The 23,156-nt window shown below is 42.0% G+C and overlaps 1 protein-coding gene across 2 annotated transcripts; it reads left to right on the forward strand.

Moving 5' to 3' along the window:
• Positions 1–931: 931 nt before the first annotated feature.
• Positions 932–22,932, forward strand: aff3 (AF4/FMR2 family, member 3). 2 transcript variants are annotated; one of them, XM_044048480.1, is made up of 19 exons: positions 932–1,361; positions 2,997–3,041; positions 7,184–7,258; positions 8,483–8,516; positions 10,197–10,254; positions 10,860–10,911; positions 11,282–11,316; positions 11,437–11,623; positions 14,760–16,745; positions 17,088–17,215; positions 17,311–17,473; positions 18,832–18,941; positions 19,319–19,382; positions 20,053–20,189; positions 20,287–20,358; positions 20,446–20,539; positions 21,032–21,081; positions 21,197–21,402; positions 21,903–22,932. In XM_044048480.1, exons 1-19 carry the CDS (start codon positions 1,290–1,292, stop codon positions 22,022–22,024), a joined length of 3,690 nt encoding a protein of 1,229 aa, XP_043904415.1. In that variant the 5' UTR covers positions 932–1,289; the 3' UTR covers positions 22,025–22,932. The 2 variants fall into 2 exon arrangements, with proteins under 2 accessions (XP_043904415.1, XP_043904424.1); XM_044048489.1 differs by lacking the exons at positions 932–1,361; positions 2,997–3,041 and having other exon boundaries at positions 7,198–7,258; positions 8,483–8,511.
• The last annotated feature ends 224 nt before the right edge of the window (positions 22,933–23,156 follow it).

The following is a 23,156-nucleotide window of genomic DNA, read 5'->3' on the forward strand; positions in this document are numbered from 1 at the left end:
GGCCCCAGGCATCTCAGAACCTTCCGTTCCCACTTCTGTTTGCTCCTCATGTTTGTGAGCAAGTCTAAGAAAGTGGAAAGATTCATTTTCTATAATATCAGCAACAAATGTTTTGAGTCAAGCTATAGTTTAGACGACCAAAGAGATATTCAACCAAATAAACTTAGTGGCCACTTTATAATTAAGGCATACACCTGCTGTATGTAGTCGAATGCAGTCCAACTGTTCCACTGCAAGGTGATAATTAAATTTAAGCAATTAGCCCAGAGGTTAGTGGGTTGGCGCCGTACTTCACCTGGGCTGCGATATATTAAAAAGTCTAAGACTAATTTGTATTTAAATGGAAAAGAGGGCTCATCTTAATTAACCTCAATGTTAGTATATTTCCACTGGACACTGTGATTTTTACCTGTACTAAAATGATCAAATTATTATGAAGCCTTAGATTTGTCTCAGCTTGTGTCTGTGGCATTTCAACAGTGCAGGTTTTCATAATTTTCATTTTCATTTCGCTCTGACTTGTTGTATTTCTGTCTACATGTCTTTTAAGTCCAGGTGGGCTGGACACCTTGTGGTGCATGACACTTCAGAATAAAAGCAACCAATCAACCAAAAATCAGAATGTAGAATGAAGTAAATAATAATAAGTAAATCAATAAAAACACTTCAATGTCTGTCTTGACATAAAACAAATCACTTCCTGTGTGCAGCAGGAGCAGAACAGGAGAGACATGTGGAGCTTAATGGGCATTGTGTGAATTTGGCAGTGGTTGTCATTTTGTTTATACAGTATCTTTGGACATTACACTCACTCACTGTGATTGTCATATACATTATATAAGGTTGTTAACAGCTTGCTGCGCTCAAGTTGCAAAAAAAAAAACCCTAGTTCAATTAGTGCAGATTAAAGTCCCCATAATTAAGTGCTACGCCCCTGTCGATTAACCGGGGTGCCCCTATATGTAGAATCTTAATGGGCAAAATCACAGTCGTGTCTCTGAGAAGCTATATTTAACAGTCTGTGAGAGGTTGTGGTCATTATACAGTCACAGGACTCGTGAGTCGTGATCTCCGTGGCTGTGTGTGTGTGTGTGTGTGTGTGTGTCATCCCTGACGTTACCGGCCCGCCTACATCACCCTCTGCCTCCCTCAGTGACACACACAGACTCTCCAGCAGCTTCTCGAGTCAAGAGGCACCGTTCTGTCAGTGCCGACACCGCATCCGCCGCTCCTGACGCGAGTCCTCACTGGTATGGACGCCGGAGGAGAGCATTGACCAGCCAGGAACCATGCCTACTGTGCTCGGTGGCAAAGGGAAACTTTCCATTGTCTGTTTTCTGCTCCGATGCGCATATTCTCAGGTAAGCGAATATAACATGTAGAATGAAAATATAGACTATAGAATGGAAAGTGGTGGTTATTTGTGTGTTTATTATGGTTTATTCAGTGGCAGAAATGTGACTTTATTTTTTTTTTGCCAATCACATGTTGTCTTTGCACCAGCCCAGTGCATATTTCAAGTCAACATTTGCACAATTTGTGAAGTAGCTTCAAGTGAATTGTGAGGAATCACCTCTCTCTTAACTGAACACTGAAGTAAGTGATATGAGTGGCACATGCTGTGCTCTCAACCTTATTAAAATTCATTTTGCAAATTAAAATGCTTCACATTTTCTCTGAAAGGAGCCCAGCACAGATGGAAATGCTAAATGCGACCTCAAAACATGCATAACTTCAGTAATTTCACATAGTTTAAGAATGCAACAGGTGGTTGGCAGTGTAGTTGGTTTGCATGCTGCTCTCTGCAGGTGTTATGATGGGTTGTGGTTTGTTTGGCCCTGAGGGGTTTCACTCATCTGGGTATTGCACCAGAGCTGTGATGCTACAGTGAGTATGATAGTGTGAAACACACTGACTGCACATGATGACCTACTAATGGCCACTGCTACAGGGTAATCGATTACTGTGTGTGTCTATTTATGTTTTTCATTCAGCGTTTGCAGCCTCAAATCTGCCATGTGGCTGAAATGATCAGACCAATTTCCCACACAGTGTTCTCACATTTAAATGCAGCAACTCAGCCAGACAGAGACCTTAGTGAGTCATGCCTGCAAGAAGAGACAGTTACACACACACACACATGCATGCACTCCGCACTACACACAGCTTCTAATGTGCATGCACAGATGACACAAAAGGCAACAACTTTAGAAGCAAGAAGCAGAAAAAAAGTCTATTCTCTGAATTAACGCTTGAGCAACTCGGTTCTTGGTTTTCCGTGCTAAATGAAGTGAATTTGAATTGTGAGTTGAATTGTAAAAATGAAAGAAATGTGGGGGAGGGAAAGAGTGGGAGTCACGCACACACACACACACACACACACACAGGGAGAGAGAGAGAGAGAATGGGGTAACCTATCAAGGATGCAAACAGAAAGTTGCTCGCAACAGTATCAGTATCTGACTGATCATCTGCAGCTGTGATTTCTAAGATATGAGTCATTGGCGTCCTCTTAACTCTCACAATGGAGTGTGTGCCCGTGTGTGTGTGCGTGTGTGTGAGGTTTACAGTGAAGTGCTTCACTGCAGGGTAAATGGTGCAACAAAAAGGCGGGAAGTACTGTACTCAAGGTGTGTGTGTTTGTGTGTGTGTGTCTTTGTGACAGAGACTGAAAGTTCACACGTCACTCAAAAGGCTAGTGAAAGAAACAATGAGTTCCTGTACTGTACTGTACTGTATGTGTGAGTATGTACAGAACTTGTGTATTTTGCTACATTTGCCTCTCAACACAAATTGAGTTTTAAGTCTCATGTGCATCTGTGCCAACTTAAACGTAATTATGATGTTAATATATAGTTTTAAACATGCACAGTCAACAACATACAGCTGATAGATGAACTCATGTGCTGCTCTAAAGTGATGAGAAAAATACTCCCCCTCATTAGCTGTCAGTTTCAACTTCCTGTGACTCATTTGCCATTGTCTCTTTATCAAAGGTAACAAGAAGTCAACACAACAGCTGTGCCAAAGATATTCTGGAGGTAAGAACTGACTTTACTCAACTTCAATCCTGTTTTTTTGTTTGTTTTTTTAATGTCCCACTGGCAGAATTGACCTTGAATCTTTGCAATGAGGAGTTCAGTTTCTGATTAAGTGTATCATTGTCATAAATAATGAAAAGTCTGTGGGTTTGAGTCACTGATGTCTCTAGGTTATTTGACTGATTGCAAGTTGTTACTCAGAGCAGGAAACCGTGGCAGCATCTCACAAAGGAACTGACCGTTATTTTTATTTTCAACTAAGACGAGTGATTTTTATGCATTTTCAATTATGAAATACAAGATAACTGTGAGAATATAGTGGAAAATATTTTATGTAATAGTCCAAAGACCAAAATATTTAATTTAAATATGCAGGCAAAGTTGTGCTGAAAAAAAGAGGCCAATCATTAGCACATTAAATATTTAATTGTAGCATATCGTTTTTTTCAGCAGTAGAATCCACTTTCAGCCACACTTTTTTGTTGTGTTTTTGTTCTGCTTGCTCGTTCCATCCATTAGTCTTGACATAAAACAAGCCACTTGCTGTGTGCAGCTCAGGAATGTCAGAAGTCCACACAAGATTCAAAATCATTGAGGGCATGAAGCTGATTGGCTTAAAGCAGAGCACTGCAGCTGAAAGCTGCAATTGGTTGGTTGTTTTTGCATGTGAACAGACAGGATGTGAAATGATTTGTTTGCTATGTCCATTGTCTAAAATCACGCCTTATCAAGCAAAACTATCAGACCTGACTGAGGGAGCGTTTGTGCGTATACAGTGGCAGCACAGGGGCGGGCAGTGGCAAGAAGCATTTATAGTGTAAAACTGCTAAGTAACCAGGTTTTTTGAGCAGTCGCTTCTGAAAGTTTCCATGGGTGTGTCTTTGTGTTTTCAGTCATACTTCAACCTGTTGCTTTACTAGTACAACTTTGCTGTTGCCTCGCTCTGTCTTGACATAAAATGAATCACTTCCTGTGTGCAGCATGGTAGCAGACATTTATTCATTCATATTTGAAAGTTATGAGCTACAGCTTAAAGGGTTAAAATGCTATAAATCTGTGCTGTTCATGTCACTTGCTGTGGACACTGTCATCTCACTGCTGGTGTATGAACGCTTAATCGGTCCTGGAGCCTTGCTTTCTTGCCGGAATTCCGGTGACATTTGATCACAATTCACGATTCCCGTTGGAACTGCAGCTTCTTCTGTCTGAAGGCAAATGTCACTGTTAAAATGTGTTAACGACATTAAGGCATTGATGGCATTAAACTTTCTGAGTTTCAATGACAGAAAAATGGAAGTTGTATTGTTCTGTCCGAGTGGTGCTCCTGACACCCAACTAATGGCACTTTTCCACTATTGTCCCGGCTCGCCTCTGCTAGGCACGACACGGCTCAACTCTACACAGTTTGGTTTTCCAAGCTACTAAAGTACCTCCTCAATGTGGGCGGAGTCATCACAGAATGGCTGCATGAAACCACAGTGACTTCATTTTACACACGACACACAAACTAGTGACTAGTGCCATGTAAAGTAGTTGTTTTCGGTGTGCTGGATCATTAGATCACTAGAATCAGTGAATTAAAAAGATTTGTCCACACATAAGTCTTTGTAATTGATCTACAGTTCGGACGTCTTGCTCATGCCTCTGACCCATCAGTGGCCAGCAGTCTGGCGATATCACGCATAGTATCGGCCCAGCTCGCTTGGAACCTCACCAGAGCAGTTACTGAAAATAGTACAAGGTTCTATCATTAATGGAAAAGAAAAAAAAACAAAAAACGTGCCGAGTCGAGCCGTGCCGGGACTGTGCAGTGGAAAACTGCCATTATTGATCACGGCTCCTTCTGTAAGAACCATTGTTAGCAATCTGGGGGTGAATTCAAACTTGACAAACAGCTAAGCTGCTCATAATAAGCTTTTTTTCAATTGAGGCAAATGGTTTAGGTCTATTTTGTCTACCTGGGAATTCAAAAACTTGCTTTTATTACAACCCATCTAGACTATTGTGAGACCCCTTCAGCCTGTCCAGAACAAACAAACAAACAAAATATTTATTTATTTGTTTGTTTGTTTTTACATCTGTTTATTTGTTTAATTACTACTGTGCAGCCAGTGCATTATATATACATTTAACTGGATTGGATAAAACAGAAATACAGCAAATCCTCAAAGAAAAAGAATTACTGCAATATTTGTAGAGTTTTAAATTCCCCATAATTCCCTGCTATGCCCCTGTCGGTTTGCAAGGATGTCCATGTATACAGTATATTGTGAATATCTGTATATCAACTGATGACTTAATTGACAGTTCATTTCAGGTCACATACACCTTTTAGTCTGTGCTCAGTGGACTTCTTTTGTTATGTTGGAGGTTTTGGAGAATAACAGAAGAATATGAATACAGATACATCAGGTGGGGAGGGGTGGGAGGCAGATAGCAACACATATTGCTCCACCTGGGAGTCTTGTTGTTGTTGTAGGAGGGAAGCGACGAGGTGCTGTGTCCTTGGTGACTAAGGGAGGAGAGATAATGTAGTGAAAGGATAAGCGAGAGAGGAAACACTCGCTCTCTGGGGTTTACTGAACTGCAGAGAAGATTTGGAATCACCTGGCATATTCATTAAAATGTCCTCTCTCATGAATGAACAAATGCCCCCACAGCAGCTTCCAATCCAAATAAATGAAACAGATGCGTTGTCTCTGATATATATATCATATACATATACAAGACAATTGATACCACCCTATTTTCTGTACTTAGCCTAAAACTGATGCTATAACCAGTAGCCTGTTAGCATATATCTTAGTATAAAGACTGGAGGTAAGGAAACATGCCACTTACCAGCACCTGGTAGCTCATTAAGTTGACACACTATGTCTTGTTAAATCTATTTATATGAAAATTGGTGAAGATGGCTGTCAAGCTACATGGCTAGTGGAAACGTTGCCTACTTTGTAATTGTCTAACTTAGTGCTGCAACAATTCATCTCAGATTTTTCAGTTTCTAAAATGTTTTCTGGATGTTCTCCATATAACAAAGGAATAATTAAAACTGAATAATGTTGTGTCTGTGGACGAAACATTACATCATCAAGAACATCATCATTTGCATGTTTGGAAAAGATGTGGTCAGTATTTTTCAATATTTTATGGACCAAACAACAAATCAATGAATCGAGAAAACAATTGACCGATTAATTGATTAAGAAAATATTTGAAAACAATTGTTTCTTTTAAACTTAACAGTGTGTGAGAGGTTCAAAGAGGGCAGATGTCATGGTCTTGAGACCAAAGACAGCCAGCAAAACTTTTCTGATAATGTCAGAAAATTTAAGATGACCATCTCACAGTGTGTGTTCCGCTTAGACCTCCTTCCATTGACAAGTCTGTAAAAATGCAACATGATATGACGTGTTTATTAACATAACATAGCCAAAAACCATGGAGCCAAAACACAAAAGAAATGCTAGTATATGGTTTTACATGAATATCCTGAAGATTACCCAGAACTGTAAACAACCTGTAAACAACCTAATTCTTTTAAATATAAATAAATGTCTGTTACATTCAAACCATTGTCAATATATACATACAATATCTGAAATGCTGTGGATTGTATTGAAATGATTGTTGCATATCAATTAAAAAATAAACAACCTTATTTCTGGGGGGTGGGTAGAGGGAAGTGGATATTACCTGTTGTATTACTGCTTTTGAATGTATCATGACCTTCTCTTTTGAAATTAAAGAAATATTGATCACAGAAACAAATAAAATAAACAACATTCATCAGGCATTGCACATTTAGTGATCACAGGAATATGAAACATCACTGTGAATCACATGTTGTGATCAATGAAGTGGACATGATTACACAGAAATCTCAATATCACTACTCGTTCACACTCCCCCTGGTGGAGAGAAAGTGTGCTGATGACAAGAGTCAGCTGTCTGAGGAGGTGTTCTGATCCTGACCTTTACTGTATGTTTATAAATGGAAGGACATACGTTCCTCTGTAATCAGAGGAAAATGAAGAAAGTTCTGACCACAGATTCAGGATGCTTGTTGTGAGAGAAGGTGAGGATCATCACTCGCACTGTCATCCCACAATTCACCTTTTGACCTCTCTGTTGTTGTGCAGGACATGACTCAGTCCTGGCCGTCCCAACAAGCCTTAGGGGGTGACCAGGCTCAACGAATCCTCTACAGCCCTAAGGTATGTGCGTGTTGATGTTGTATAAGAGCGTGTTTCTCTGTGTGTGAACAGATGAAACTTTTTGTGGGTCCAGAGGGAAGTCTGATAAACTGCCTCATGTGATGTCATTGGATTCAGCGTCAGTTGGGTCAGTCTGAGGAGCAGATATTTTAAAGGTCCACTGTGTAAGAATTAGTCTGTACGTTTACATGGTAGAAAAAAGTATTTATTGGGATTAGGTTCAGCAAAAATCAGAGCCTTTAAAAATATATCAGACTGACATTATAGTGAATTTCTCCAAGTTGGACTAACACAACCAGACAATGATGCCAAGACACTCTGCAAAAGAACTGGTGAGAAAATATGACAAAATCCAGATGTGTATATGCTTTGCTTGGAGAAAAAGATTCCAGGGTTCCAAGATGGCTGTCACCATATAAATATTGCCGCTTCAACCATTAATAGCATTTCTGTCGTATTTGTTTCATATATATAAATCAGTCGTACACATACTACTATTTCATTTTTAACTAAATCCAAGAACACTTTGAAAGTGTCCAATGAGACCAGATCCTTAAGTTTCTGATCATTTTATAGGTTATTCAAGGCAAAGCAAGCTGCATGTTTAAATGTTTTTTTTTTGCATTTTTCCTCCGGTTCAGTACAGAGCTTTAGTACCAACAAGAGGAAAAAGTGCTGTGGCCGAAGAATGTAATGCAGAAAGGTGCTGCTAAATACTCTCAAGATGATATTTTACTTTTTCTTCATGGAAAATGAGAGAAGGGGCTTTTTACTCCATCTGCAACATGAGCTGCAGAAATATGTGAAGTTTAGTGAGGTCATTTCAATAAGTGCTTTTAAAACTCAGAGTGAAAGGTGAAATTTAACTGAGCAGTCACTGTTTTTAGTTGAGATACTTGTGAAGTTTAATTCTTCAAATATTATTTTTCTGTTGTCTTCGACAGTTCGACCTTTAAAAGAGGTTGTTAATCTCAAATGTAGTGGTTTTTCTGCTAATATACAACCCTATGTGTAACACAACAGGCCTTTATCAAAAGTGTCAGAATGTGATCTCACCATACTGCAGCCCATCTTCATCTCTGTGAAGCATAACACCTTAATCTCCAGCATTGTACTGTTTGTCTTAAAAAGGACTGTATCACTTTCATCCTTTTCTGTCTGTTGTGAAATGATGTAAGGCAAAGATTTGTATGCACTATTCATCTGTTTGTTCTCTGTCTACAGGATGCAAAACAAGCGACTGCACAACAAAGGCAAGGTACGTTTTGTTGTGTAAGAAATGTATTATATTAATCATCAGAAATAACATTAAATTGAACTGGCTTCACAATGAAAAAAAATGAAAATTGTGTTTACGTTTCGGTTTGTTGTGTCACCCATCTCTGACTACCCAGTAACGTAGCCGCTGTCGCATTTCAACACATGGGTTTCCAGCTGATAGCAGCTAATTGCTATGCTAAATTTTGCTAAACTTAAAAGCTCTGTACCCCTCTCCAAAATGTTTCAACCACAGGAGAAGAAAACAAGGGTCTGCAGGAGAGATGAATGCATTAAAATCTAGACTTTTCTTCCGGACAGGGAAGCAAAACGAGTGCTTTTTCTCTCCCTCACACACTAGTTTGAGGTCACCATGATGGTCACCATGTCAGTTTATCAATTGTGTGTATGACCCTGGCCAATCATCGTTCATGGCGCTGTGTGAGTTCATAGATCATCAGGGAGGCGAGGCAAGGAGTTGTCAATCATGGCTACCGAAGCGCTGTGGATGATGATGTGGTCTTGTGCTGTACCACTTTGTTGCGGTAGTCTCTTGAGGAGATGACAAAGAGGCAGGGGTGCAGTTGCCAAAGCTCAAAGAAACGTTCTTCAGTGTCACTAAAGATGGGATTTATGGCTCTTTGAAGGGAGCCGGATCTTGAGGAGCCGTTCCTTTCAAAGAGCCGTTCAAAAGACTGGCTCACTATTTTGGATCTTCGTATAAAATGTGTCTTAGTGTAAATAAAGCTCTTTTGATGCATTTGCATCTTTTTATTTGTGACACAAAAAAACTAAGCAGGCTACAATGAACTTCCATGCAAAACTATACTAAACTAAATATACTTAATATAGAAAAACCTGCGCTTCCTTTGGCTCATAACTGCGGTCTGACACTTTGCAGCCCGCACTCAAATTGGCACCCCACATGTAGCATGCTGCCCTCCTCTTGTTGTGCATGCCCTCCATCTCAGTGGAGGAGCAGGAGGAGCTTGTGTGCGCATGCTGTGTGCGTGACAGCGATTTAAAAAGAAAAGAACGGCTCTCAACTGCGTGTTGGTTCCCATCGTTCATGTTAAAGAGCCATTCAATAGCTTTGGTTCGTTCGTGAACGTCACAACTCTAGATGTCACTATTCCAACTAACAGCAGCAGCAGCAGCAGCAGCAGCATCCCTCTATGTCTGTATGTTCAGCCGCGTCAGAGCACTCTATTATCCCATTGGTCAACGTCCAGGAGCATGTTGTAGGAGATGTCAGACGAGGCAGTTCAATTCTAACATACTAGACTTCTCATTGGGTGTGTCGTGGAGAGGCACAGACACCAAATCTCTGTTTTTCAGTTATGTTTTATTACAGGTCCGTTCATCGTTCTCAACATTCATAATTGGATCCGACACTGGAAATGATGATTTTGTGTAGGCTGATCAGTGGATATTTCATGTAGAAAATATTTATACCACAATTTCACTTTGAATCTCCGCCTGCTGCTGACACACTAAAATTGACCAAATTAGATCAAAGCTTATAAAAATAAAACAGAAGTTGGAACAGTCATGGATGCGGATGTGGATATGCACAAACTCACTGTAACAACGGGTGTAACTGCATCTGTTTCTGTATTTTTTCTGTATATATTTAGTGATGGTCATGTTCTCTCTCTCTCACTCTCTCTCTCTCTGACAGGCCGGGGGGATGTTCAGCTACGAATGACCCGCCGCCCTCACATGGCACCTCACAAATCGTAAGTGAAGCAAAAGGCAACATGATCCACCAGAGGTCATCGAACCTGAACTGCAACTGTGGAAAAAATATAAAATAACATTTATACCAAAAAAAAAATCCATCTGCACTATGTGTCCATGCTGCCACCAGGAAATGCATTAATAGTTGAAAAAGACGGTGATGGGCGGGAGATAAACAGTGATCAGTCAGCTGACAGTGTGAGTGTTTCAGGCTATGTAACATAAGTCAGGTCACAGGTCAGGCCACAGTCTTGAAGTCTGTCAGCGGAGAGCGATGTGCTCCTGTTTGTTAACTCTTCGCATCCTCTCTGCAATGTGAAACAGATGTTCGGCAGCAGTGCAGCCGACTGCAAATGATTACAGCCTCCATTATGTAATGCAACAGTTATCATTTAAAAAATACTGGGAAAAGATTTATGTTCAATTTTGCTCAAATAAACAACAACAAATTAGTGAGGGAAATTTGATAATCTTATCCTATACACCTTTATACCTGAATTCAGTGTCTCTGTGGTATAAGTAATACACATATCAGAGACAAGAAGTACGGTGTGCGCTTTGTCCAACTGTGTTTTTGTTTGTCTGTTTGTTTGTTTATATACAGTATGCTCGTCGACGACCTGAAGCTGAGCAGTGATGATGAAGACACTTACAGGGTAGGTAACGTGCTTCCCTGAAACCATGGCAACAAATCACTCTTTTTAATTGTCTTGTGATACGTTCAAACTAGATGTGTGTGTTCATTCTGTGGTGCGCCTTGAAGAAGGAAGGTAGTGTGTGTGAGTGAAAGGGGAAAAGCAAAACTATGACTCGAGTATTTGGCAGCTCATGTTGAATGTTGCCAGATTTTCTGGTAGTGATGTGATCACACGCCCATGCACCGTACAACAGACACTGATACTGTACACTTAATTTGTTTTGCTTCTAATTATCAAACAGGAAGTAGCAGAAGTGGCCTATCAGGTTAAGCAAGTTGTTCACTGGGATGATATATCTGTGGTTTCTTTTTTGTTTCTGTCCCTGAAGGCCGCTCACGAATCCACTTCCTGGGATAAACACAGGTATTTGCTTACATGTTTGTTTGTTTTATTGTGTTTGTCTGAAAAACAACAGCATCTATACGTGTGTGCGTGTACCTATGCTGACCTCTCTCTGATGTTTGTGTGTGTGTTGACTGACAGCCAGTCAGCACAGCAAGGACACACACATGGCAGACGGGTGAGACATTCCAGTTCTGACTCTTCAGGCTCAGACTCCACGGTGGAGTCGGCCAGCAGCAGCCTTCATTCCCGGAGCCAGAGTCCAGAAGTTCACCCAGATCCTGCATCGCCTGCCAACAGGCATCCGCCCTGCAACAACAACAAGGAGGTACCAATGCTGATCCACAGGTCTGCTCTATATCTCCTCTGTCTGTGTGCCTTCGGGTGGATTTTCTACAGGGAGTGGTGACCACAGGGCAGTTGATGGCAGGTGTGGGGAGGGACAGAGGAATGAGGAATGCATGTGAGCTGGAGAAGAGGAGGAGGAGGAGGAGGATGCAGGGTCGAGGCAGGAGGGGAAATTAATGCCTGGGTGTCATGTCAATAGGCTTCGCACTCAGGAGGTGGAAGTCATCAAGCCTTGGGTTAATGCTGACATTTAAACCTCACCCTCTTTAACAGGAAAATATCCCACTTGAAAATGCAGCCAGTTTACATTGATCAATAAAATAAATAATGAATTATGCCCAATTTGGGAAATTAGATAGAGAGATGCAACAGATGCCTACACACACATATACAGTATATATACATTTATTTTTGTATTTTTTTTTTTATCAGGACAGTATACAATTACATTATGCATAAAACAGCAGAGATGCATGTACCAGACTGTAGCCAGGGGCTTGCTTCACAGAGGCTGCCATCTTGCGTGCACATGTTTCTACAGCAAAGCAAACAAAGTGGAAGTTTACTACGCAAATGAGTTAGAACAGCTCTGCCCACATAAATCTGCAGCACAGTCCGATGAAGAACAAGTGAGAAGGCAGTTGTGAAAGAGTGTTTCCATCCTTTTTGGTTTGCAAAAGCCAACGTCGTTCACTGACGGCCATGGTGATGGTGAGATGGTGAGTGGAGGAGACCTCCATTTGTTGCACTCTGCAGTCGCACCATTAGCAGTTACTGATTATCACACACTGGGGCTATTTAATACGAATCATTTTGATTTTAAAGTCTTTTTTTGCACGTTGACACAAGCCACCATCTTGCGCCACAGCCCAAATGGACAGACCAGCCAGAGCGTGCATTTTGCATTTGTAGAGGATAACTATGCAAATAAGGAAGAAGGACATCCTTTATGGTTGATACAATCTGCTGTATTACCACTGGACCCCTTTAAAGTGGATCTTTGCAAGTCTGATGTTTGCTCGTGTGTAGCCCTTCGATCAGTCAGGTAGTCGTTTCCTTTTCCTTGCTTCCTCACACTCTGCCATGATGAATGCCTAAAATAACGCTATTGCTGCCTTGATCTTATAGCCGGTATCTGGCTGGGAGGCATGTATGTAGTGTCGTAAAGCAATTTGTGTTTCTTTTCGAGACCTCCTGATTCTGAGGACTCCGCGTTTGGCAGCCCTGATCTTGCTGGACTGGTTTTCCGCTAACAGACGGTAGGGGGAGTGGAGACAGCCCCCACTCTCTCATTTAACCATCACAATGTCTATGAAGCTGTTCAATAATCCTGGATAGTTCCGCTTTACGTGTTGAGGTGTAGGGCATGCTCGGGATGATGGGCTTTTGGAGGTGAAGGGCATTGTGGGGGATGGTGTAAGGTGTGTGCTACGTGGGGAATGAAGGGGAAACCTGCTCCACTTTTATGAATGGAAGGCCCTGTACAACATAGCAGTCTGTATCACTAAACATGCACTGTAGTGCAGTGGGCCGATATATAGCGGGAGGGAGGGAGGCAGTGGAGTGAGTGTGTGTTTTTGAGGGGGAGTGGGAGGGGAAGAGGAGGGGAGCTGCACACCATGTGTTTTTCATTTGCGTGGAGCGTTTGAGTGTCTCCCGGAGAAGAGATGGGGGTTGGAGTTTCTGCAAGCAGTACAAAATCAAGAGTTCCAGGTAGTGAGAGAAAGAGGGAGGGACAGAAAACAGAGGGAGGGAGGGCACCCGAGACGGTACAAGAGATGCAGTGTCTTCTCTGGAAAGAGGGCGAGGGATGTTTGGGGGTCACTGTTTGACTTGAGGAGCAAAGGTTTAATTTAGCTCCTGGTCAGCTAAGAGAGAAAAGGAGAAGGAGGAAGAGGGAGAGAGAGAAGTTAGCTCTCCAGCGGTGAGTGTCCCGTTTTGTTGTTTTTAAATCAGAGTGAAGATTCCTGCTTTTCCCCGGTCATTCTTGCAGATAGCACGTTCGTTGTTAAGCAAACATCGACTGAGTAATTTGACATGAGTGAATGGTGGGGTTGAGCTACTGTAAGCAGAGACGTGGACTGAAGTAATCGTATAGTGAGCGAGCCATTTAAAAGGATGTTATTATGTCAGCTCAACTCTTTATTGAATTTTTAAGGCACGAGTCACAATTCAAATAGTTCTAAATGTCATTGGGTGTTTTCGTGAGTTTGGCTCAGTTGGAATGTGCAAATGTTGTATATGAGCACACACACACTGTCAGTCCTCATGTGGTTGTCAAACACAGTGCTGAGTAAGCCTTCACTCTCTGTTTGCATCTTAAATAGTGCCTGACAAGACATTTACAGTTCAACTGTACAATGCTTTACTTAAGTGCAGTTTTGGGGATTTACACTTAAAGAAATAGAAATAGTTCACTAAATATAGTTAGCAGTTACTTTACTACTTTCAACTTTAAGTCTTTTTCAGTGACAACCCTTTATTTTTAAGGGAAAAAAAAACACATTTTATGATGAATATTGCCAGGAAGGTATCCTGAACTTTATTCAGAGACACAGGACCAACAGAGCACGTACCACAAGACTGATGAATAGTTTTAACCACAAAACTATGACCACACTGACCTCTGCACTGAACTGACACCTTATAGGCATAACTACGCAGTATCGTATTTGTCCTTTTATTTCAACCTTTGCAATAACTATATTTTGCCATGTTTATAACTGTGTATGTGGTTTCTGTTTGTTTTTGGTTTGTCACAGTGTCAAGTGTATTTTCTTCAGGTCATGCATTGTATTGTGTGTATTACATAATGGCAATAAAGGAATCTTATCATTAGTCATACACTGCAGTCAAATCCATTCTCTAGACAGGGTCAGTTTGTTTAAATATTGGGTTAACATAGCACAATATAAAAATATAAATAATACAAACTATTCCATAATATAACAAGGGTCATTGTTCTGTACATGTATTTGATATTAAACTTAGCTGATAATACTCAAGAGTCATTTTTTAAAAGTTGGATTTTGGGAAACAGTAATTATTTTACTTTGTACTTTTTAAATGCATTGACTTAATGATTAATATTTTGTCTCTTTCTGTGTTTTTGTAAGACTGATCGGCCCTCTGCTGCCCAGTGGCAGTTGGATAAATGGCTAAAAAAGTCCCGCAAAAAATCTGCCAGCAGTGAACAGCAGCAGGTTTCTTCCCAGAACACTGCAGGACGACTGCCCTCTCCTCACACCCAGCACGTACCGTCTCCACTCAGGTCGTGGGACAGCAATCAGGAATATAGCCCCAGCCAAAGCCCTATTCCCAGCCCACAGTTCAATTACAGCCACGACAATACCCCCCTTCCTAGTCCTGGTTACAGCTACTGCCCAAGCCCCAGCCCATTCACCAGCACCTGTGCAAGTCCTAGCCCTAGCCCGAGGCACAGTTCAATCCTCAGTCCAGCTCTAAGTGTTTGCCCCAGTCCGTGTGGGAGTCCAAGAGGGAGCAGAAGCCCAAGTCCTGCAACTAGAGGTCCTCCGAAAAGCCCAAGTCCAAGCTTACCCTCTCCTACGAGGCTGCGTCACTATCCTGAGAGTCAACCTGACCAAACAACCAATTCTCACAGGACAAAAATTAGGTCATGGACTGGCCCATTGCCTAACAGTGACAACAGGAACAAGCTCACAAACAAAGGTTATCCTCACCCAACTCATCAGCACAGGCCCAGGGCTCGACCCACACAGGACCAAGACCAAAACCAAAGCAAATCCAAGGCTTCTGCTGTTTTGAACTCTGACCGGAATCACAGCCACAAATCTAGACCCAAATCTAACTGTCATCCAAATCTTAAGCAGCTCTCAGATGCCCCCAAAGCCAAACACTCATTACATTTTGAGCAAATCCAGAGTAGCAGATCCAACCACAGCTCCAACCACAAGCTCAGGCCTCAGTTTCAACCCAGCTCACAACTTAGCCCCACGAGAGCGAAGCACTTAGTTCCTGCTAGTCGTGAAGCCAACACTAGTCATAGTTCACAATCTAAAGCTTTCACTAACTCTATCACTGGTAGTGGGTCAAACTCTAGGGCTAGTCTTAGCCTTAAACCTAGGGCTAAGTTGTGGGAGGCAACAGCAACAACTGCTGTGCATGTAAATCACACAAAAGCATCACAGAGGAAACCCCACATCAAGGATCAGGAGGTGGATCACAGAAGAGAGCATCCAAGCCAAGCAGAGGCGAGAAGACGTGAGAGAAAAGAGGACGGGCATCGGGAAAAACAGAAAAAAACACAGGATAGAAAGGAAGAGAGGAGGCTGGCGGAGGAGCAGCTGCTGAGACGCCCCTGGATCCAGAGCTCAGCAGAAGAAGAGGAAGAGGAGGAGGAGGTGATAGAGCGGCATAGGAGGAGAGAGGAGGAATCGAAAGGTGAAAACAGGAGGAGGGAGCAGCAGCATAGACGCGAATGGCAAACAGTCGAGGCCAAACAGAGACTGCCCACCGATGCCAAGCAACACCGCATTAAGGACAACTCACACCTCCAGGGGGCGACAAAAAAGGGAGGGAGAAGTGAGGAGGAGAGCGAGCCACAACCAGCCCCTTCACCTCCTCCATCACGCTCACCAACTCCTCAAAGACCACCATCCCCATCCTCATCTTCTTCTTTTTCCTCCCCCTCTTCAAACTCAGATTCAGAATATCAGGCTCCGATCACCAAAGTTCCCGCAGACTCCACCTCTCACAAGAGACTCAGGAAGGGAGGGCAACAAGGCCCAAACAGACCTGATACCAGCAGGCCTAAGGCAGGGCTCATCAGAGGCCCCATCTCGACTAAGTCAAGTGAGGGACAGCAGGGAGACGGGAAGCAAAAGCTCTACACACTAGTCCCTTTTGGGCGAGGTGATCAGGCCACTGTTTCCTCCCATCGAGGGCTTAGGAATCTGGTGGTGCAGATAGACCTCTGTCTTCTCAAAAGGGTTCCAGACAGCACGACAAGTTCCCCTGTCAAAAAGCCGCCATCCTCTCCCTCTTCCTCTTTGTTAACCAAGGACAAACAAAGAGAGGCAATGAAACATCTGTATATACCTGACAGCAAAAGAAAGCGCAAGGTAAATAACGGCACATGCTGTATATGTACTTTTCTGCTCTGTTGAATGGGATGTTTATCTGTAAACCAGACATTTCACACAAACCCATAGGATGCAAGCTTACTGAAATATGTTTTAATATACTGTATTTCCCCAAAAATGTCAAACTTTTTAATGCATACCACAAGGAAGGACATCGATGTCCATTTAAAATAAGTCTCCAGATTGGACTTAAAATACGAAAAGAAATGTCTGTTAGATTCAAACTGTTTTCGTTCCAAAATATTGTGAATCCCTGCTGTAGATGTTTTCACGCATGTGTATGAGGCATGTTCCATGACACGTGTGTGCTTATGTGACCAGTTGGAGAATGGCGTGTCACACAGAGACAGCAAGAGGACTCATCCTCAAACAAACGACCTCCCTGGTCACACAGAGACATCAACTCACACAGCAGCGCATGACTTTTTGACTGAGACCACACACAACGGGTGAGTAAACAGCACTGACGCCATTTTGGCTCATACATGTGCAATTTCATAGTATGCACAAATCCTATTGTGTCTTTGCGTGTGCGTGCTTGTAGGTATTTGGAGGAGTACTTAGACAGCAAGAGGCCACTGTCTCCCCTGTCTCCATTGTCCAACAGTCCTGAGTCTGCCAAGCCTCCCCCCAAAACAAAGGCCTTAGAGCAGCATCACATCCACACCCACAAGAACAGAGACAAGAATAGAGATTCTTCTGTGAAGGTAACACCGTTATAAGGTCTTGGCCTTACTATGTAGAGATAATGTACATTCGCTGGCCATTCTATTTGGTACAAAAGACAATCTGCTTCAAGGTTTAAAGTGTTATTTGTTGGATTTCTGGATACTTTGGTTGTAACAGGTGGTTATTTCAGTTATGAATCACTCCTTTCTATCATGTCTGGCATCAGCAAGGCCATGGATAGCTTTTATTTTTTTTTAAATTACCCTCTGTAAACCCTATGGCTGTGAATGAAAATCCCATAGATCAGGAGTTTTTCTGAAATACTCAGACTAAATCCATCTGGAATAAACCAAACTGTGACATTAATAAAGTCATTCATTCATTCAGTCATTCATTGTCTACTGCTTTATCCTCCACATGAGGGTCGCATGGACACGGCAAATTACGGGATCCACCCTGGACAAGTCGCCAGTCCATCACAGAGCAAACACACAGAGACAAACAACCATTCACTCTCACATTCACACCTGTAGTCAGTTTAGTCCAGTTAACCAATGCATGTTTTTGGGCTGTGGGAGGAAACCGGAGAATCCAGAGAAAACCCAAGCACACAAGCTATGTTTACGTGGACACAAGTAATTGGAGTAAATATATGTCATGTTAACATTCCACTGCGAAAACGCTGATCTGATACAGCCCATTCAGAACGAGAGGGCTGGTATATGCCGATCGTCACTGGGATTGGTGCTCATATAAACAGTTAATCCGTTCATGACTTCCTAGTTTGGTGCTATCATGTGTCTGTTCCATGTGAACATGATGTTTTGAAACGATGATCTGTTTGGAGAACACTGTATTTCCATTCTAAAAAAGAAAAATGAACAGACACAAAAGTCACAGGCGCAGAAGGGGGAAAATGAGATGGATAGCAGACAGTGTTTGTTCTCTATGAAGGCAGAAGTGAAGCTGCTTCTTCTGCTTCTATTTCCTGTCACAATCGGATCATTTCATTCGTTACAATAGAATTGTAAATTCCAATTGGAGCTAATCTTTTTGGAATTAAGACATTTTGCACATGTAAACATAGCTACAGAAAGGCTTAGTCGAACCAGGATCCGAACTGGCAACCCACTTGCTGTGAGACAACAGTGCTAGCCAATACTCTGCCGAGTTGCCCATATCACATTCAAAGTCACTTAAATCAGCTTTCTGTCCCACTCTTATGCTCTTTTTAAAGTTGACATTGCGTTGGTGCTGTGTGATTTGGTGCTGTGTTTTATTAGCGTACCTAATAAATTGGATAGGCAGTGTATGTTGTAATTTGACAAAACAGCCTCTGAGACCAGTGCTGAGACTGTTGCAACACTTTGGTTTAATCATTATTTTTAACCTGTAGACTCAGCCCAAAACGGAGGTGGAATGCATAAAAGTGTCAAGACAGCCCCAGCCCCCGCCTGAGTCCTGGGGCCCTGCTGGACACATCGGGACCGCACCTAACCACGAAACGTGAGCAAACCTATGTCCCCTAAATAGCACACTACCACACATTGTACCCTGTTTGGCATCTGGCAGATAAAGACGAATTCATTGTGACTTTCTGAGCCACAGAAAAACACAGCAATTGTAACAAGTGGACTCAAAAGCAAAAGTACTTAGAGAAACAGGAAACAGTGCTGGATGACAATCTGTAATATCTATCTCCTGTATATGTAATGTAATAGAACTCAGGTGACAGTGATGAAGGCAGTACAGACGTGTAATCAAGCTGGTGCACTGATCTGCAAAAAGAGAAGAATGTTACTTATCAAAATAAAACAGGAAATGGCACAGAATGAAACAGATGTCATGGCACTTTCTTCATCGCTCTCCATTTTCTGTTCTAGTCCACACCACGCTGAGTACTATTTGCATGAAGCTAAAAGGATGAAGCACCGTGCAGACGCAATGGTGAGTCAGTGAACTTTTCTTTTTCTTTTTTTAAACGATTGAACTCTTGATACGATGAATCAATTTGACATATTTAAACTGTCAGCCATTAGGTATATTGGACACTCTAAATGTACCCTGTAGGTGTGAGAGTGAGAGTGAGTGGTTGTTTGTCTCTATGTGTGTGGCCCTGCGTTGGACTGGCAAACTGTCCAGGATGTACACCGCCTATCACAGCACAGCACCCCCCGCAACCCTCCTGTGGAGGATAAAGCAGTAGAAAATGGATGGATGGATGGTTGGTTAGGATGTAAATTGTGGTCATGTTAAGGTTATGGTTATGCATTATCTTGTCATGGCTAGTGATAAGGCTGTGGGTAGGTCGTCCAAATGAATGGAAGTCAACGCAAGTCATGAATTGATAGAAACAGCATGTGTGTTATTTGCTATGTTTTTTTGGAGGGAGGGGGGGGTGCATTTTTCTTGAGATATTTGCTGTTTGCTCAGGATTGGAAAAAAAAATTATTTGGGTAAATATTTAAACATTCAAAGCCTAGTATTTTCCACTGTGCCATCCTCAGCCTGAGGATGACTTTGATGGAGCTTGTTTCAGTCACTTTGAAATATAAAATTTGTCCTTTCATTTAATCGGTCTCTGCATTTCTTGAATTTTTGTTTGTCTGTTTTTTAGGTTGACAAGTTGGGGAAGGCTGTGAACTATGTCGATGCAGCTCTGTCCTTCATGGAATGTGGCAAAGCAATGGAGGAGGGGCCACTGGAGGCAAAATCTCCATACACCATGTACTCAGAGACAGTGGAGCTTATCAGGTGAATTAGATAACAACGCAGAAACAGAAGCAACTTATTTGGATTTGAACGCAGAAGACATATGAATGCCCCGGTGTTAACAGTGACGTTTCTTAAGGTACGCTATGAGGCTGAAGAGCCACTCTGGCCCTGGGGCAAGACAGGAAGACAAACAGCTGGCAGTTCTGTGGTGCGTGTGTCATCTGCCGTGTTTATGCCACAGCTATCATTGTGTGGAAAAATCTTGATTTGACTTGCTCATTGTGTTTGTCCACAGTTTCCGATGCCTCGCGCTGCTTTACTGGCAGATGTTTCGTCTAAAGAAGGACCATGCCCTGAAATACTCCAAGGTTCTGCTGGACTATTTTAAGGTAAAACATTTACATTTATACATGTGACACCTAGTAAAGCACCACCCAGTGTTGTCTTCTCCTGCTGTAGCCAATCTGATTCAAGGATCAACATGTTATGGGTTCAGATATGGTCTTCTACTTACCTTGGTTGTAACTAAAATTTGAGTTACAATTTCTATCATTTTAATTTGGTTTGGCCACTATACACTGACCTCTGGCATCAACAGCTGCTCACTGGATATTTTCTTTAATTGATGAGATGGTTGTGCGCAAAAATCCAAGTAGATCAGCTGTTTCTTAAGTATTCAGCCCATCAACAATGCCACAAAGTTGATTAAATCACTTCAACTTCAGTGGGTCATATTAATGATATCTGCATGCCTACCTATACTGAGTTACTGGCATGTGATTGGCTGATTAGATATGTGCATTAACAAGCAGTCAAGTTGAGTAGGTGTACCTAATAAAGTGGAAAATAAGCATCAGGCTAACATTTAGGTGTATTTTCAGAGCTCTCCCAAAGTGCCTACTACACCACCCTGCTGGAATGACCATGGGAAGTAAGTGGATATTAACAGAATTACAGACTCAGTTTCGATCCATTTGCTTCCATTAACAGCCACTGAAGCTCCATTGATCGCCATCACTCTGCTGTGCATGTGTTTTCTCTTCTAGGAATGTGGGAGGACCTCTTCCCTCTCTCTCACCCAATGCCAAAAACCTTGGACGGAGTTCACACGGGGGCAGCACCTCCCCCTCCTTCATAAGCATCCCTCAACGTATCCACCAGATGGCAGCAAATCACCTGAACATCACCAATAGTGTCCTGTTCAGCTATGAGTATTGGGAGGTGGCAGACAACCTTGCAAAGGAGAATAAAGGTACACAGGTTCTTTATGGTTATCTCTTTTCCTGGCAGAACCAACAGTCCTCATGCACACTGAACTGTGGTTAGGTTAAAGTTAAGGTAAAGCACTATGCATTGTGAGTGTCCTCACTAAGAAGTGAATATTAAAATACTTGCTATAAACAAGTGATTTTTTTTTTTTATCACCACAACATGATTAGTTTTGAGACTTATTGCATTTACTAGAGACTGGTTGCCAGTTCAGGAAGGATGCTTTTGGTCAGTTTGCTTTCTCAATTGGGGAAGTTTTGCTCCTCAAGCTCTGGTGAGATCATCAAAATACAGTGATGTCTGTATTTATTATGCATACTTTATAACGTTGTTGTTATAGTATTCTACTTGACCTATTCAAAAACACAAGTGTGGTGTTGCTCTCTGTCCTTTTACAAACAATCTGATGCAAAATATGTGTTAAATGTATTTTTTTCCCCCCATAGCAACAATTTTAAGAGCATTTTTCCTTTATTATGACAGAGTTCTTCAACTACTTGAACACATTATCTGGGCCATTGACTCTTCACAGCAGCATTGCTCACACAGTCCAGTACACCAGACAAGCTCTTCAGTGGATACGCATTAGTGCCAAACTTAACTAAAGCTGCTTTCAGAGGATGCTTTCAGACATGCACTCGACGCTAGAGCTTCTCCGGAGATCGCGTGAAGGGGTGAAGTCGCTCTGGAGATCCTCCTGCCATCTGCCCAGTCTAATCTGCGAGTGAGCTCATGTGAAAACTCTGCATGATTCACACCAAGTGAATGGGCGAGTGTTCTGTCTCCTGCATGCTCAAGCCAAAGCTCCTGCCATTGTGAACACATCTTACCTTAACAGTGTCCTGCTGTGTTCGACGTATGTGAATAGTAAAGTTGATCTCCAGGCATTACTCTGCGTTCATAAGAAGAAGGGAATCTTCCTTTTACCTGCTCTATGGATCTCCAGGCCTAGTGTACTGTTGAAGAGACTGTGGATGTCTGTACAAATGGCAAGACTGACACTTTTAGTGTGAAATGGAGTTGAAGTTTGTCATCCTCATAGGATGTTGGGATGCTCGTCGCCTGGGCCTTACTGTGTGGAACACCCTCTGAAGGTGTGAAGTCTCTAAATGCAGCTTCTTCCTCATCAGTGGATTAATCGGAGGTGTTGCAGTGTGGAATTCAGTCTCTTGTTACTTGCCAAATATACCATGGATCAAAAAGAACTTGCATTCAAAGCTTTTGTCATACTTTGGATTTGATCCTTATCAAGCAGACTGTTTCTATGGAGCCAAAAAGAGGAGGAAAACCCCAGCCAATCATGAACCACTTTTTCTAGAATAAAACACAGTTCTGCATCTTTTGATAATGAAGTTTTAAAGGTCTCTTATTTTTTAGAATTGTTGATGTTTTCATTTTTATGTGGTTTTACTGTGCAATATTTGATGGATTGTCAGTTTTTAGTAAAAAAAAAAAAGAAAAGAAAAAACACAGAAGAATAAACATTTTGGTAAATCTAGTTGCCAACATTAAAGGTTGAAAGTTGTCTCTTTTTGAGTGTGTGGTAACATTAACCTTAAAGTATTGCTTTTTCACATCCTGTTTCTATGGCAGAGAATTTTATTTTAGGCAGTACAAATGGAGACTAAAGCAAAATAAAATGGTGTTGGGAGCCACATGGTGGAATAGCGGCGACCCAGTCTGACTTGGTTTTCTCCGTGGTTAGTTGGACGGTCTAAATGACCACAGGTGTGAGAG

Source organism: Solea senegalensis, linkage group LG2 (genome assembly GCF_019176455.1).
Source record: "Solea senegalensis isolate Sse05_10M linkage group LG2, IFAPA_SoseM_1, whole genome shotgun sequence".
NCBI lineage: Eukaryota > Metazoa > Chordata > Actinopteri > Pleuronectiformes > Soleidae > Solea > Solea senegalensis.